The following is a 17,842-nucleotide window of genomic DNA, read 5'->3' as shown; positions in this document are numbered from 1 at the left end:
GCTGATGGAGCAAGGGGAGGAGACATGGCAGCAGAGAGAAAAGGTAAAGGTTTATAAAATATTTATTAATAACTTGGGTGCCACAGTGGCACATCCAAAAAAGCTCCACGAACTCAGTACTGGTGCACAACACAAAATTCATTCTGCTCATGGGAGGAAACTCTTAGGCTATGTCTACACTGGCGGTTTCTTGCACAAGAACATTTTGCACAAGGGTTCTTGTGCAAGACGTTTTGTGCAAGAAGATGTCCACACTGCCATGTGCGAGCTGTGCTTTTGTGCAAGAGCATCCATGGCAGTGTGGACGCTCTCTTGCCCAAGAAAGCTCCATTGGCCATTTTAGCCATAGGTGTTTCTTGCACAAGAAATCCCTGCCGAGTATCCACACTGCCCTCTTGCACAAGAGAACTACACTTGTTAGAAAAGAGCGTAGCTCTTGTGCAAGACACCCTCTCTTACCACGCTGTACTGTAAATTTCCTTGTGCAAGAGCAGGCAGACAGCGTGGATGCTCTATGGGTTCTAGCGCAAGAACGGCTGTACTTGTGCAAGAAGCCACAAGTGTAGACATAGCCTTAGAGGGAACGCTTCCCCCAGCCTCTCTTCCCCTGAGTTAATGTCACACACATTGGGTTAATGTAACAGCAGGATAGTTGCATGAGGGGGGTTTGGTGAGGACCAAACTAATCCCTGTTGGTAGGAGGATGGTGGGAAAAGTCCTTCCAGAGGGGTGACATGACACCGTTTACTTCTGGTCATGTATCCATCTTGCCCTGAGTGTGTTACCTCCAGAGGCGTGGTTAACGGGGGTCAGAGGGCATGGTTAACAGAGGCCAGGGGGTGTGGCTAATGGGGCACCACCAAAAATTATACAAACCTGCCTCCCACTGGCTGCTACTGCTAGAAGGTTGAGAGGGCAAAGCTCACTGACTACAGCTGCTGTTGCATAGTTTACAAAGTATATGTCCAGCATCTACGTTGGGTGCACATATGATAGAATTTTCAGAAAATCTCACTATTGATCTAACACCAGTTGCTAGCAAGTCTAGGGCAATGCATTTATTTTTACCATTGTGTCTAATCCAGCTGCTGGTTTTTCTCTTAACATGTTAAGAGAGACAAATTCAGAGATCAACGTATATATCTACATTCTTGTGAGGCTAACATGTCCTTTCATTAAGTTAAGTATTTGGGGTAGAGGAGGTAGTTAATTTGGAGTCCCACAATGGCTGGAAACTAAATGGTATCTTTGGCAGATTTTGCAGCGGACCGCTGTTGAAGTTAACATAAAGGAGGGAAGGAATCCTTAGCCTTTTACCAGGCATACGCTAGGAAAATTGAAAGCTTTATTGTGTGATAATGCATTCATTTCCTTTTGAGTGTATAAATAACAATTTTTAGAGCAATTGTATATGGTTGCACCTTTACAATAACCAGCCAGAGAGTAGAGACTGATGCAGAGGGGACAAAGGCTGGGTCGTGGTCCTTCAGCTCAGTCTATCCCTTCTCTAACGTATTTTTACTGCGCAACTCTTGCTTCATCTTTCTCTTTCGGGTAGATTAGGGTCAACATGGGCAGCTTCCTCTTTTGATAGTTAATGGGGGTTTTCAGGAAGTGTGGTCTTACATTGCACTTTAGGAAGAAGAATAGCTGCATATCAGCTCCATCAAAAGAGCAGCAGCTGCTTTCACAAGTTTCTGACTTTGATATAATAATGGTGTGTTCTAGGTATTATTTAGCATTTTTAAACATTCATAGTGTAAATAGCCACTATGTGCATACTTACTTACATTTGTAATACTATATTTACTAACTCACAACCTTATTTTGTTCCTAGGATTTAGAAGAATTTTGCTTCAGGTTTTGTATAAACCACTTGACTGTTGTGACACAAACTACAGGCTTTGCAGAAATGGACCATGACCTCTTGAAGAACTTCATTAGTAAAGCAAGCAGAGTAGGAGCATTTAAAAACTGAAGAATGGTTGCTGCAAAACAAGGTGCTTTCATCATGGGAACACTTGCCCTTTGAAAAACATACCAGCCCTCAGAATTTATGAATGCTCGAAAGAAAAGATGACATCATCCATTGAAGTCAGTGTTAATATTAATGGGTGGATGTAGTAAGCTTCTGTATAGCCTAATGCACAAGCTTTGTGAAGAAGGGTATGGAATAGAATAACAACCTGCAAGAAGCTAGTTTTACATAATTCTAATGGAATAATTACATTTTCCTTTAAAATCAAGTGGACTGCTCTGTATTTTCCATATGTATTCTTCCCCCCCTCCTTGAAATATTTTCAAAAACAGCTTTTTAACATCTTCATCTGAACTGGATAGCATAAAGCTGGCTGTTTCATGCTAAAGCTTCATTATGCACTTTTACAGTTAATAAAAGTAAATGTGCTACAGGAAGATTCCCCCCTTTCTGGTTAATTTACCTTCCCCTCTAGAGAAATTTAGAGATACTTGCTTTGTGTTGCTAAATGTAGGATAAAGGAATATATTATTCTAGCAGATGTACCCAATGTTGCTCGGGTCCTTAACTGTAGCAGTGGTTGGGGTATTTTTTTAATTAAAAAGGAAAATGTACATGCTTTATTTAAATGATGGCGGGCAAGAGTGTATGTGTGTGCGTGTGCGCGTGTGATCCAAGGCAAAGGGTGCAAGAGTCTGGGCATCTGACGAAGTGGGTCTTTGCCCACGAAAGCTTATGCTCCTACACTTCAGTTAGTCTATAAGGTGTCACAGGACTCCTCGTCGCTTGGGCACGGAGTAGGTTGCAGGCGTTAGGGGAGGGTGGGGATGCAGGAGTCAGAGGAGCAGGTTGGAAGATGTTGGGGGAGGACTCGGGGCAGAGAGTGGGAAGTGCAGGACTCAGGGCAAGGGTCTGGGAGGGCTCACTGGGATCACTCACGGCAGTGAGGCCAGCACTGCTCCTATGGCAGTGGCTGCCCAGGGTGCCTGTGGCTGCTGCCCAGAGTGCTTACAACCATGCTGCTCCAGGGCAATGAAATGACAGCTCCCCAGGGCCAGCCAAGACTGTGCTCCCTGCTGGTGGCTCTTCCCTCGGAGGTCTGCACTAGCCAGTGTTCCTCCACAGAGGGCCGAGGCTATGCTGCCCTGTTGGCTGCTTCTCCTGGGGGTGAGCAGCCAGTGGCTGGGGCTGTGCAGCCCAGCCCCAGCCAGCAGCTGCTTCCTGGGTCACCTGGGGCTATGCTGCCCAGAAGGTGGCTCCTCCCGGGACTGGTGGGGCATGGTGGTGGGGGCTGCCTGGTCCTGGCTGGCAGGTGGGACTTCCCCACTTCAGGACTGGGGGCTGAGGACCTGGAGGGGGGAGTGTTTTTATGCTCCTGCTTTGGGGTAGGGAGGTAACTTATGAGTGTCCAATGGCCTGCAATATGCAAAGCTCAAGATCCAACTGGCTGTTCTCTTCCTGGTGTGGCTGCCCCCTGTGGTCACTGCAGTATAATTGTCCCCCTGTGGTCGTGTGGAGCATAACTATCCCTGCTATCATTCCTCTCCCATTCTGTTTGATGAGACACAATCCCATTTCAGGCCCATCCCATTGTACTGGCACAACCAAACCCTTTTCATGTTTTAAGTTAGGATAAGAGGATGCTGCATACCAAATTTGGTTGCCCTGGCTCTTATCATTTAAGAGGAGTTCTTGAACAAATAGACTCACAGGCTGTGTCTGGACTACACGCCTTTTTCTAAAGAGGCTTTTTCGAAAGTATCGTTCAAAAAAGCCTCTTTCATAAAAGAGCATCTAGATAGCATTACACGGATCGAAAAATCGATTGTTTTTTTGAAAGATTTCGAGGGAAAAAGAAAGGCACCCAGAACCGCTTCTGACATGGCATGGGGGCAGCATTTACTTCCTGGTGCTGCTACCTGCCCTTTGCTTAAAGGGATCCCCCTGGACAGCCATTGCTCTGCTCCTGCTTCTGGCTTGCCTGCCTCCTAGAGGGAAAGCAAAGCTGCTGCAGTGCTTGCTCTGGTTGCCCTGCTTTCTTGGAAACGGTTTCTTTTCTGGTTGGTTTTTCTGCTTTTCACTGGGTTTTTTTGGCCATGGAGCCAGAGCTGCCCCTGGGCAGGCAATGGCCCCATACCATCTGCGTGACACAGTCACGATGCTCCTTCCCCATCTGGACCCAGACCAGAGATAGGAAAGCTTTGCCCAGGATACAGGATCAATGCCTTTGCCTCCAATCTTCTTCCTGGAGAGGCATTTTTGGAGGCTCGACACCAGTTCCAACAGCTCGTTGTGGAGCTATGGAACGACCAGCAGTGGCTCCACAACTTCCAGATGCAGAAGGCTACATTCCACCAGCTGTGTGTTTAGCTCTCCCCTGAGCTCCAACGACAGGACACCCACCATCCCCCTGGAAAAGAAGGTTGCTCTTGCCCTGTGGAAGTGTGCAATGCCCGACAGCCACTGCCCGGTGGGACACCAATTTGGCTTGGGCAGGTCTACTGTCGGGTCCGTCTTGAAGGAGGTAAATCACTGAAGGGTGACAGTCACTGCTGGGGGAGTGAAAAAGGGGGACTGTCAAGAAAGGGCAAGGAGTAGAGGGGGAGCTCCTTGACTTACCCTGAGCTGGTCCCAATCCGTGCACCGCCCCATCGAGCAGCCCAATTCATTAATAGGAAGGGCTAGTTTTCAATGGTGCTCCAGGCCCTGGTCGACCACTGGGGACAGTTTACTGACATTTGTGTTGGGTGGTCGGGGTGGGCATATGATGCCCGCATATTCAGGAACTCCTGCCTCGGCTGCAGGCAGGAACATTTTTCCTGCATTGGGACCTTGCGCTTGGGGACGTGCACATGCCGATGTGCATTGTGGCTGACGCAGCCTACCTCCTGATGCTGTGGCTGATGAAGCCCTACACCGGCCACCTGGATGCGAACAAGGAGCAGTTTAATGCACATCTTAGTCGGGTATGCAAGTGGAATGCGCGTTCAGACGTTTAAAAGGGAGGTTCTGTTGCTTGCTCACACGACTAGAAATAGGGGAACACAACATCCCTGAGGTGGTGGCTGCATGTTGCGTTCTCCATAACCTTGTGGAGAGAAAAGGGGAGGCCTTCCTCCCAGGGTGGGGGACAGGTGCTGATGGCGAGGGGAGGCAATTTGAGCAGCCCTGGATGGCTGCCATCCACCAGGCTCACCAGGCTGGAGTTCACATCTGGGAGGCCCTGAGGGAGCAATTCTCTGAAGGAGCCCACTGACTCTCCCCAGGCTCTCCCCTATGGGGGCTTGGCCCTGGCCCAATACAACCTTCCTTTCATAACCCTCACCCTGACCCTCTGTCTAGAAACACCAGGTTTTGTTTGAAAACATAAATTTCTGTTTTATTGTAATCAATATCAATAACTGAAAGCATCTAGAAATGTAGATAAAATATCAATTCTTCTGTTTATTGTATAGTTTTCTTAAAGCACAGTTTTTGAGTCAAAAATAAACATTTTCTTAAATAAACAACATTGTCTGTAACTGGGGAGGTGGGGTGCTGAAAACCTGGAAGGGGGAGAGGATTCAGGTCAGACGGTACTTCCCTGCAGGCTCCTGCTGCCTCGTGTCCGAGATCACCATGGGGTCGGGTGGGGCGACAGACAGTGTGCTGGACAGGGTGGGTGGGGGTGCACTTGGGTGTGGGAGGGCCGGAGGATGGGGGGGGGCTGGGGGAGAGGAAGGTGCAAGGGGGAGAGGGGGGTGGTGGTGGGGAAAGAGGGTTTGGTGGGGCAGGGTCATGGCGTGCCAGAGGAGCGGTACCGGGGATACGAGCAGGCAAGCCACAGACCTCCCGCATAGTGGCACAAATAGCAGTGCGCTGCTGGACGAGCTCTTCCAGCAGGTGGTCGTGCCACAAAGCCTCTGCCTCCATCCTCTCTTTCAGGGTCTTGTTGAGATCCTGCAGGGCTGCCACATGCTGCCTCAAAATGTCAGTCTAGACATGCCAGTGCCTGCAGCTCCTATGTATCCAGGATGGAGGTGGGGCTGGGGTGCTGCGGCCCTCTTGCACAGGTAGTCCGGCTGTGGAGGAAAAGAGGAAGAGACAATCATTCATGCGTGCACCTGCTGTCCCCGAGGGCATGCCCTCGCTGTAAGGGACTCTCCTTCAGACAGGGGACTCAGAGGTTCTGCAATAACACCATGTGTGAGCTGGGCAGCAGCCTCAGCATCACAGGGGTCCCAAAGTGCTAATGGGACTCTATGCCCCTCCCCCCCGCACAGCCAACCCACCTGTGTGTGTTCTGGAAATGGCTCCTGGCACCCCATGTTCACACCCTTGTGTCGCACACTGCTGCTACATGGTTGCTGTCCAAGCTGAGCATTACACATGTCGCTCACACATCAGCCACTGTGCACCCACCCTGTGTGTGGCACAACTTCACAGCACTCACCTGCTGGTTCATCCCCGATGTCCGAAGACACCTGGGAGGCCTCTGGGGTCTGGGTGACCAGCTGCAGGGTGAGGATCACAGTATCATCGTCCTCCTCCTCTTCTAGCACTGGGCCTCACTCTCCAGATTCCCTGGACTGCTTGTGCCCCAGCTCTGGTCCCTCCATGACAGGGTCTGATAACCCAGATTGCACGAGATGCAATCTTGGCTTCCCCACCGCCAAGAATGTGCACCAGTGCCACGTAGTATGGAGAGTAGTGTGGGGCTGCCCCAGAGCTGGAGCTCTCATCTTGGGCCTTCGCATACCCCTGGTGCAATTCTTTAACTTTGGCCCTGGGTGCTGGGTGGTGCCCTCTCCTAGCCAGTCCCTGGGCCATGCGGCCATAAATTTCCACATTCCTGCGGCATGAATGGAGGACTTGCAGGCTACGTCTACACTGGCCCCTTTTCCGGAAGGGGCATGTTAATTTCACCTATCGTCGTAGGGAAATCCGCGGGGGATTTAAATATCCCCCGCGGCATTTAAATAAAAATGTCCACCGCTTTTTTCCGGCTTTTAAAAAAGCCGGAAAAGAGCGTCTACACTGGCCCCGATCCTCCGGAAAAAGCGCCCTTTTCCGGAGGCTCTTATTCCTACTTTGAAGTAGGAATAAGAGCCTCCGGAAAAGGGCGCTTTTTCCGGAGGATCGGGGCCAGTGTAGACGCTCTTTTCCGGCTTTTTTAAAAGCCGGAAAAAAGCGGTGGACATTTTTATTTAAATGCCGCGGGGGATATTTAAATCCCCCGCGGATTTCCCTACGACGATAGGTGAAATTAACATGCCCCTTCCGGAAAAGGGGCCAGTGTAGACGTAGCCGCAAGGATTCCTCCTCGGACCACAGCTCAAGCAGATTCTTGATTTCTGGCCCTTACCCTGCTGGTGTCCGGCGTTTGGAGCCCCTGGGTGGGTCCTCAGAAGTCTCCCTGGAAGGACCAGGAGGGTCTTGGGGCTGTGACATGGCTGGAATCCTGTGGGACAGGAAGAGCTGTGTGCTCTGGCTGGCCTCCTGCCACAAATGGCTGGCAGGGTACCTGTCCCTTTAAAACATGGCTGCAGACAGGAACAAGAGAGGTGCAAGGCATGCAGCTGGACTGTCCACCAGGGCTTTTCCTGGTGGCCTTTTTTTTTTCCCCTTGAAAAAACTGGCTCCCTGCGTCCACACATGCCTTTGTTTGACAGATCTCTGTCAAAAAAGGCATTCGTCCTTGTAAAATTAGGTTTGCCATTGTCGAAAAAACTTCCGTGTTCTTTTGATTTAATTTTGAAAGAATGCAGTGGTAGTCTAGACACAGGTACAGTTTTTTTGAAAAAAGGCTACTTTTCTCGAAAAAACCCTGTAGTCTAGACACACCCACAGAGACAGACAGACAGACATACATATACAGTAAAACTCCAATGGTCCGGCACTCCCGATGGTCCGGCACCATCAGGAACCCGGAAGTGCTCCGGGCAGCTGGACCATTGGAACTGCTCTGCCCCCAGCTTCCCGGATTCAGCCGCTGCTAAAACTGACCAGCAGCTGAATCTGGGATGCCGGGGGCAGAGCAGCTGGAGTGCTGCCGGGTAGGTACCGTAGTGCTGCCCCTCAGGGCTGCGGGACCAACCCGGCTGTCCCCCAGCTGTCCCCGATTCAGCCGCTGCTGAAACTGACCAGCGGCTGACTCCAGGAAGCCCAGGGCAGAGCAGGTCTGCCTCGGACTTCCTGGAGTCAGCCGCCGGTCAGTTTCAGCAGTGGCTGACTTGGGGACACCTGGGGCAGAGCAGCTGGGGGGCTGCTGGGTTGGTCCAGTAGCGTCGAGGAGCGACACTGCCGGACCAACCCGGCAGCACCCCAGCTGCTCTGCCCCAGGCGTCCCCAAGAGCAGCTGGGGTGCTGCCGGGTTGGTCTCGCCGTGCCAAAGGTCGGCGCTACCGAACCAACCTGGCAGCACCCCAGCTGCTCTGCTGCAGGCGTCCGGATTCAGCCGCTGCTGAAACTGACCAGCAGCGGCTGAATCAGGGACGCCTGGGGCAGAGCCGGACTATGGGAAGGGGGGGCTATGAGGGGTCTGGGGCCAGACCTCTCATAGCCCCCCCTTCTGATAGTCCAGCATATCTGATAATCCGGCACCCCTGGGTCCTAAAGGTGCCAGATTATCAGAAGTTTACTGTAGTAAGGTAAATCCCTCTTAAAAGAGCCCTAGACTTTGCAAATTAGGAGCAGCGAAGGCTCAAGAGAAGGCCATGCTGCATTTATTTGTAACAAAGGACTTATTTTAAGTGCTATAATTTTTTGGCTCTTAAAAACCATTGTCTCAGACAAAAAAAAATTTGGGTCTTTTTCTCCAGTGGCTTTACCTCAACTCCCCAGTGGAACAGTAACTTCTGACTTTTGTGTCATATAATGGGTTATTTCATTGTTAGTTTTACTGCTAAGAAACAGAATTATCAGTTAACTTTAACTTGTTTGCCAATGTTAGTGTTTACAGATAAGTGGAAGGCAGTATGGGGGACAGTGATCATGAAATAATAGAGTTCATGATCTTAAGGAAAGGTAGAAGGGAGACCAGCACAATTGAGGTAATGGATTTCAGGAAGGCAGATTTTGATAAGCTCAGAGAACTTGTAGGTAAGGTCCCATGGGAAGCAAGACTGAAGGGAAAAACAACTGAGGAGAGTTGGAAGTATTTCAAAGGGACGTTGTTAAGGGCCCAAAAGCAAACAATTCCGCTGTGTAGGAAAGATAGAAAATACGGCAAAAGACCAGCTTGGCTTAACAAGGAGATCTTGCATGATCTCAAAATAAAAAAGGAGTCATAAAAAATGGAAGCTAGAACAAATAACAAAGGATGAATATAGGCAAGCAACACGGGAATGCAGGGGCAAGATTAGAAAGGCAAAGGCACAAAATGAGATCAAACTAGCTACAGGCATAAAGGGAAACAAGAAGACCTTTTATAAATACATTAGAAGCAAGAGGAAGACCAAGGACAGGGTAGGCCCACTGCTCAGTGAGGAGGGAGAAACAGTAACAGGAAACTTGGAAATGGCGGAGATGCTCAATGACTTCTTTGTTTCGGTCTTCACCGAGAAGTCTGGAGGTGTGCCTAACGTAGTGAATACAAGCAGAGAGAGGGTAAGTTTAGAAGATAGGATACACAAAGAACAAGTTAAAAATCACTTAGGAAAGTTAGATGTCAGCAAGTCACCAGGTCCCGATGAAATGCATCCCAGGATACTCAAGGAGCTGATAGAGGAGGTATCTGAGCCTTTAGCTATGATCTTTGAAAAATCATGGAAGACAGGGGAGATTCCAGAAGAATGGAAAAGGGCAAATATTGTGCCCATCTATAAAAAGGGGAATAAGAACAACCCAGGAAACTACAGACCAGTCAGTTTAACGTCTGTCCCAGGGAAGATAATGGAGCAGATAATTAAGGAAATCATATGCAAACACTTGGAAGGTAATAAAGTGATAGGGAATAGCCAGCATGGGTTTGTGAAGAACAAGTCATGCCAAACTAATCTGATAGCTTTCTTTGATAGGATAACGAGCCTTGTGGATAAGGGAGAAGCGGTGGATGTCATATACCTAGACTTTAGTAAGGCATTTGATACGGTCTCGCAATATATTCTTACTGATAAACTAGGCAAATATAACTTAGATAGGGCCATGATAAGGTGGGTGCATAATTGGCTGGATAACCGTAGTCAGAGAGTTGTTGTTAATGGTGCTAAATCCTCCTGGAAAGGGATAACAAGTGGAGTTCCGCAAGGGTCTGTTTTGGGACCCGTACTGTTCAATATCTTCATCAATGATGTAGATATTGGGATACAGAGAACGCTTATTAAGTTTGCAGATAATACCAAACTGGGTGGGGTTGCGACTTCTTTGGAGGATAGGGACATAATTCAAAATGACCTTAGCAAGTTAGAGAAATGGTCAGAGGTAAACAGGATGAGGTTTAATAAAGAGAAATGCAAAGTGCTCCACTTAGGAAGGAACAATCAGTTCCATACATACAAGATGGGAAGCGACTGTCTAGGAAGGAGCATGGCGGAAAGGGATCTAGGGGTCATAGTGGACCACAAGTTGAATATGAGTCAACAGTGTGATGCTGTTGCAAAAAAAGCAAATATGATTCTAGGTTGTATCAACAGGTGTGTTGTAAGCAAAACTCGTGAAGTCATTCTGCCGCTCTACTCTGCACTAGTTAGGCCTCAGCTGGAGTACTCTGTCCAGTTCTGGGCACCACATTTCAAGAAAGGGTACAGAGAAGAGCGACAAGAATGATTAAAGGTCTAGAGAACATGACCTATGAAGCCAGGCTTCATGAACTGGGCTTGTTTAGTTTGGAAAAAAGAAGATTAAGGGGGGACATGATAGCGGTTTTCAAATATCTAAAAGGGTGTCACAAGGAGGAAGGAGAAAATTTGTTCCTCTTGGTTTCTGAGGACAGGACAAGGAGTAACGGGCTTAAAGTGCAGCAGGGGAGGTTTAGATTGGACATTAGGAAAAAATTCCTAACTGTCAGGGTGGTCAAATATTGGAATAAATTGCCAAGGGAGGTGGTGGAATCTCCCTCTCTGGAGATATTTAAGAACAGGTTAGATAGACATCTGTCAGGGATGGTGTAGACAGAGCTTGGTCCTGCCTTGAGGGCGGGGGGCTGGACTCAATGACCGCTCGAGGTCCCTTCCAGTCCTATGATTCTATAAGATTGGTATTTGACATGAATTGTGCGTGGGAGAGGATGGATAGAGAAAGTTATAAATCAATTAAGTGATTCAATCATGAAAGTGAAAGAAGCTAAATGCCATTTAAACACTGATTAAAAAGCAATAGGTGGAGGAGGTTTCAGTGTGCTAATGCTTGCGTGGAAAGACTTTTGCACTGTGACACAGGATGTTGAGATTATAAAATGTTTATCAGTTTTGTTTTCTGTTGTGGTTCAGAGAACTAATTTGCATGTGAATTATTTAATCTAATTTCTGCTTAAAGAAAAGGTGAACTGGTTTCAAAAAAAGATGGGCCAGTGTTAGGACACCATACCAGCCTTGCTTTGTCATAGACTTCCTGTGTGCCCTTAGGCACATCCACACAGCAGCTGGGAGCTATAATTCCTAGTTCTGGTTCCATATAGCAGCAGCTCTGCACCTAAAAATAGCAATGTGACTTAATGGTATTACCCTAAAACCGGACCCATGGTATCACCAGAATAGCTTATCTATTGCCCTTTCCTTGGTTTAGCAGAGGTTCACTTCAAGGTAGTCTATTAACCAATTACTGTTTTTACAGGCTGAAAGGGGACCTGCCATAGAGAAATTATTTGGGTTTACTAGCAGTTTCTTGTTAGGAAAAACTCCCCAGAATAGTTTGAGACCACTTAGCCTTGGGAGGACTCAGATACAGCCTCCAAATACAATTGTTTGTTCAGAAAAGTACTGTGTAGGTAGCAAAGCGTCTTTTATTACAATACCACATGGATGATACCTGTAATGTAATCTAAGCATGAAGCTCTGGAAATAAATCCCTTAACACAATTCCTTAATACAGATTTACAAATACCTCAACCGCAGCATCGCACAATTAGAACATTATGAAATGTTGCACCCTGCATACAATGATCAACTGTGTGCAATCACTGACAAGCAATCTTCAATCTTAAACTATAGATACAAAACAATGTAACATTCATAACACAAACACATATCTTCATTAACCCCGACTTAAATATGCATACTCAATCCTATTTCTAGTCTGTATTTGCACTATGTCTAGCATGTTGACTTGGCCTAAATGTCTTTCCCTCTCTACTGTTAGGGTCCATTCTGTTTTGCCAATAGCACTGCCAGTTTAGTTATTCTTATTTTAATTCTTCCCCTAGGTCCCAGTTCAGAGACTCCTGTAGATGGCCACCACTTACTGTAGATGGCCCTCCTACTCCTCTGTAGAGCTCTGCAGCCCTAGGATCCTTTTTGCCTTTGCCTCAGGGCTCCAGCTTATAGAGATCCCCGCATCCCACATGGAGCTGCCTTCAGCTCCTTGGATTATTGCCTGCAGCACTGCTATGTTGTGGCAGAGGGCAGCAAGCACCTTGGTCTGCAAGGCAGCAAGTCCTCTTCTCTCCTCAAGCTCCAGAGAGTAACTGAAGCTCTGGAACAGCCTGGCCGTGATTGACTGCTCTTTGCAGCCCCTCTCTAATTGACTGCCTCCTGCACAGACTCCCTAAGGCACTATTGACTCCTTATGAGCCAGGGTGGGGCATCACAAAGCAATTCTGGAACAGCAAATCACGTTCTCATAAAGCTGAATTTTCAAGAACCTTCAAAGATCACAATTGGCTGAGACAGGAAAACACAAGTGTCCGTCTGCACTCCACTAAATAGTCTGCATTCCGTGAATAAGGAACCAAGGATGCACTGGTAAAGAAGTCTGACAGGAAAGCCAATTTAGAGCAGTGTCTACCTCCCTTGATGCTCTTCTCCCTAAGAATTATTTCAGTTCGTGCTCTGCACACCCATGCTTGGATTGTTTTCTTTCAGGCAACTTTTTATTTTTGTAGTAGTGACTACATGGAACTTACTCTTTGAGAGAGCGTCTCCATGGGAATGTCTGTTTTGAAGATAAAATGTAGATGTCCTGGTTTGTTTAGTCATCAGGGATTTTATGCATATAATTCTTGACCCGGACAATTTAATAGTATTGTATATACTGTTATGAACATACACTTGGTAAAAATGTCTTTACCTTTATTAAACAGCAGCACAAAGTGCTTTCCTTTGCACTTAAAAGTCAAATCTTCCGAAGTGCACTGATTTGATGCTTGGAAACCAAAATGCATGTGTACACATACAGGTATATGCTTGAACAGCAATGTGAGGACACTAAATCCAGCATAGCCATTACAGATTTTTTTTTTTTTTAATAACTGGGGGCTAAACTGAGGATGCTACCACCAGAACCACTCCTCTTTATCTTGGAATTTGATACATTTTTAGCACTGTTAGGCAGAATTTCTGGAGTTTCTAGTTGGGACAGCAATGAACAAATATTTGTAGATGTTGGGGGACTGTAAACCTAGATTGGCGAGGTATTCGTTCAAAAACTTGACTAATGGCCCAAGACAAAGATGGGGATCCTTTTTTGGGTCAGAGGCCACTAACCCACAGAGATATCAGTTGGGGGCCACATGTAAGTGAGAAGTCAAACAAACCTCCCCCCCCACCCCACCCCATACACTTATGTGCACATACAAAAATTGATGAAAAAAGTTTAGAATTTTACTGTGATTGCTAAATTTGCTTTTTGCAGAGAAGCAGTTAGGGGGCAGGGAGGATTTCCCTGCCTTCCCACTCCTGTAAGGGATTCCCCCCTCCTCAGGTCCCTCATGCCTTCTTAACTGTTAAGGAGGCATTGCTGGTAGCATATGGTTTCAGTCTGCCAGATTCTGTTCCCTGATGCAGCCAGCCTAGTCAGGGAAGGGGAGAGAAGCCTGCCCGCTGTGGTCTCCCCTTCCACCCAAAAAGTGTCCCATGCAGGGAAGGGGCTCAGGGCCTTCCCTTCCCTCCTGCTCTGGGAATGGATCCCTCCCCCTTGCTCTCCTCTGGTCCGGCACACCTCTGTACCAGCAAAAGGAGTTTTGCTGGCAGCTTCTGCAGCTGTGGGAGGCTGGAAAGCAGCTGCAGCCTCTTGTTCGCTGCTGCCTCCCGAAACACTGCAGGTCTCCACCCTGTGGAGCTTCTCCCTCCTGCGCACACCTTTCCTACATGAAGGAGAGAAACCGGAAATCTGGCTGCGCTGCAGGGGAGGCTGGGGGAAGTCTGTAAAGCAGCCCCTGGGGCCTCCCTGAGGTGTCTATAGCCACTGGACCCCCCCCCCCCATCCCCCAAGGGCAGGATGAAATTGTTTGGTGGGCCAGGGCAGAGGTTACCCACCCCTTGCCTAAGATATCCTTCCATGGCTAAACAAGAGACTTCACCAATTAACCACTGGGGAAAATAGGTAACTAAAGGCTTCTTGAATTAAATGGAAGTTAAAAGGAAGAAAAGAAAAAAATGCTACAATAAAGGGGTTTGTCACGGTAACTGATGTTATTAGTTCAGTCTTGTGGTTTTTCTAGGACCTACCTTTGGAATGATGGAGCTTTATTATAATGCATGTTCATTGTGTAAATTGCTGTAGTGTACAAATCCTTGTAACAAATTTAAGATCATTGTTTCTCCTTTGGATTACTTTGTAAAATAAAACTTAACCATTAGCATGACAAATTTTGCTTATACCCCTCAGAAGGGTTGTTTGTAACCCTACTATAATAAAATATCCATCCAACTTCAAAATTTCTCTAAAATCTCATCTAGCAGACAATTAGTGGACAACTAATATTTAGGAACTGTTTTTGACCTGATTATTATATTTTAAAGCCTACATAGAGTTGCTTCAACCATTTTTAAACGAACAGCTATGTATTACTTCTTTATTAGTATGTTGTGGGGGTGAGGGGAGAGAAATAGGTCACATGCCAGATAAAGACTGCAGTTTCAAAACCACAGTCATCTTCATTTACGTGTGACATGCTGGGATGTAAATCTATCCCTACACTAGCCTACTGCACACTGGGTCTCTGCTGTTATGCACTAAAATTCCATAGTGCTCTTTGAACTGCTGTTTCAAAGTGGGTTAGGATCAATGAGTGCTACAGAACTGCAGCACCCGGAAGCAGGCTAGGGAGGGGTAGATTTATAGCCCAGCTTGCAGGGGGAAGGAGTGACGGGAAGATGTTGCATGGACAAGCCTTTAAGGAAATGACTGTTATGACTCGTAAACAGCAATAAAACCAATTTTTGCCAAAAAGGGATGAGGGGGAATTTGACAAGGAAACAGATTTCAAACCTTTCAGAGAAGTTAATGCAGTAATGAAAGAGTGATTACCACTAGGTGAAATGCCTTGTGTGTTTCTGACATGCTACTTCTACTTGGTAAAGAAGGTTGGTTAGTTTGTTTCAGGATTACAGTGTAAATGAACTTGTTACATTTTTAAATATTCAAACTGTATCATGTGCTGTTTTCCTACAGCAACACAGCCTTCTACACATGTCCTACCATGTTATTTTATAACTTTTTGCTTCCTTGGCCTGCATTTAACTGCAGTAACTCTCACATACTCAAGTGGGTGCACATGCTGTTTACTTAGACTTGTCTAGAGTGCCACTGTTTTGGAAATACAAAATGTTTCATGCATAGTTAGTTCTACATGAAAGCTAAAGTTGCATTGTTGAGAAGGAGCATAAATAACTGAATACAATCTGTTATTTTCTATTTCTGCAATAGCTAATCAGAAAAGTTACTCTAACCTTTAAAGCAGATAATATCAGGGAACAGAGGATATAAGGAAGAGATCCAGACACATGATTAAAACGTCTGGGAAAAAAGGTCTAAATTTAGATTAAGTTCCTTAGAGCAGCAACTGTGTATGTTTATACAGAGTCTAGCATCACAGGATCCTGCTCTTCATTGGGACCTTGTGTGCTATTGTAATACAAATAATGATAATGCTGGTAGAAAATATAATTAGTAAAACATGAAATAATTTCAAACTGAGCAAAATAATGGAAGTTTTGTAGACAGCTAAGGGCCCAACTGGGTATTTAAATCTAGATCTCTGTACCTGGACAGAGTTTCACTGAAGTTGAGGGGCTCCGCTCACACCAGTTGTAGGATTTGCAGCTTTAGCATTAAACAGAAGGAAGTTATTTCCACATGGTACTTTATACCTTGGTACTTTAAACAAAGTTACAAAAACCACCAATAAATATTATTAAAGCTGTTTTATTTATCTTGAAAGTAATTCAATCCATCAGTTGTACAATATGCTACCATACACTTTTAAATGTAGTCCTCACTCTGCCTGAACAAAAAAAGGACACTGTCACAGTACAGAAAGAATAGCCTAAGTACTGAACTCTGCTGTGTACTACCCCTTTCAGTTCTCTAGCCAGCAAAGTTAATATCTGGACACTATGCAACTATGGAGCTTAAAGTCCATGTATCACATTCATTGCAATATAGTTCACTGCAAACTCTGGGGAAAAAAAGCAAAGAAATCTAAAATTATAACACTTCTGTGCATACTTCAGGAAACTGAAACTATACTGAGACTTAAAACTTATGGTAGTTGATTTATTTCAAATTTCATCAAAATATTTCCACATCAATTTACTGTTGTACAGATTTTAAAACTTGTTCTAGGATTAGATGTTTTTACTAACAAAAACTGATCTTTAAAAAAAAAGATGATGCTAGCAGAACTATTTTTTATTTTCAGCAAGGATTTCTAAATAAGTTACCCACACAAGATTTTTAAAAAACATGTTTCTGTGTCATAAAATCAAGGTGCTTTTTTCTACTATATCTGCTTGAATTTAAGCAGTTGCACAAAATAAATCTTCATTAAAAAGAATGGATAATTCTAAAGGCAACAGTCACTTAAAAAGCTGCATCTGTTAGATGGTTAGAAATACCTTTCCTTTGTACTAAGCAAAACACCCACAACTGAGTAGTTAATTTAAAAATGTATGGCTGCGTCTAGACTGGCATGATTTTGCGCAAATACTTTAACGGAAATGTTTTTCCGTTAAAAGTATTTGCGCAAGAGAGAGTCTACACTGGCATGGATGCTTTCGCGCAAAAGACATCTTTTGCGCAAAAGCATCTGTGCCAGTGTAGACACTCTCTTGTGCAAGAAAGCTCCGATGGCCGTTGTAGCCATCGGGCTTTCTTGCGCAAGAAATTAACTTGCCTGTCTACACTGGCCCTCTTGCGCAAGAATACTTGCGCAAGAGGGCTTATCCCTGAGTGGGAGCATCAAAGTATTTGCACAAGAACCACTGATTTTGTACAGTACGAAGTCAGTGTTCATGCGCAAATACTCGCGGACAGTGTAGACAGGCGGCAAGATTTTGCTCAAAAGCGGCTGCTTTTGTGCAAAATCTTGCCAGTCTAGACGCACCCTATTTGTTTAGCAATAATTCAAGTAGTCTTAAAGGATGTGCCCTTTTATGGAGACAGGGAGGACTTTGATCAAACTTTTCAAACCTGAATGCTTCAAATGTCAGATTCGATCTAAATACGAATGTGTGTACACCTGCAAATCCACTGAGGTCACTGGGAACTGGAGCTGGTGGCCACTTTGAAGACAAGGCTATTTATTCTTAAGAAGCCAACTTGAGGAACATGGGGTTTAACTAAGGTTCTATTCCTGTTTCTTGGAAAAACGGAGTAAGCAAAATCATTGACTTAAAAAAAATCAATATTTATAGAGGTCACAGCAAGAAATTCCACCTTGGTGGTAATTTAATTTATTTCATGTACATTTTTCAGGATCCAGAAATATCAGACAGTACACTTTGAGTA

General features: G+C 45.8%; 1 protein-coding gene across 2 annotated transcripts in view; it reads left to right on the top strand.

Annotated features, from left to right (window-relative positions):
* LOC102446047 (RCC1 and BTB domain-containing protein 2) overlaps nucleotides 1-2,592 on the top strand; it is a 52,306-nt gene extending 49,714 nt beyond the window's left edge. For both annotated transcript variants that reach the window (XM_075919041.1, XM_006122972.4), the window contains exon 13: nucleotides 1,838-2,592. In XM_075919041.1, coding sequence (XP_075775156.1) covers nucleotides 1,838-1,978 — 141 coding nt within the window. In that variant the 3' untranslated portion in view covers nucleotides 1,979-2,592. The remainder of the gene's footprint in view (nucleotides 1-1,837) is intronic.
* The last annotated feature ends 15,250 nt before the right edge of the window (nucleotides 2,593-17,842 follow it).

This window comes from Pelodiscus sinensis, chromosome 1, assembly GCF_049634645.1.
Source record: "Pelodiscus sinensis isolate JC-2024 chromosome 1, ASM4963464v1, whole genome shotgun sequence".
In the NCBI taxonomy this organism is placed as follows: Eukaryota; Metazoa; Chordata; order Testudines; family Trionychidae; genus Pelodiscus; species Pelodiscus sinensis.
The sequence above is the reverse complement of the archived record's forward strand: the minus strand, read 5'-3'. Positions and strand labels throughout refer to the sequence as shown.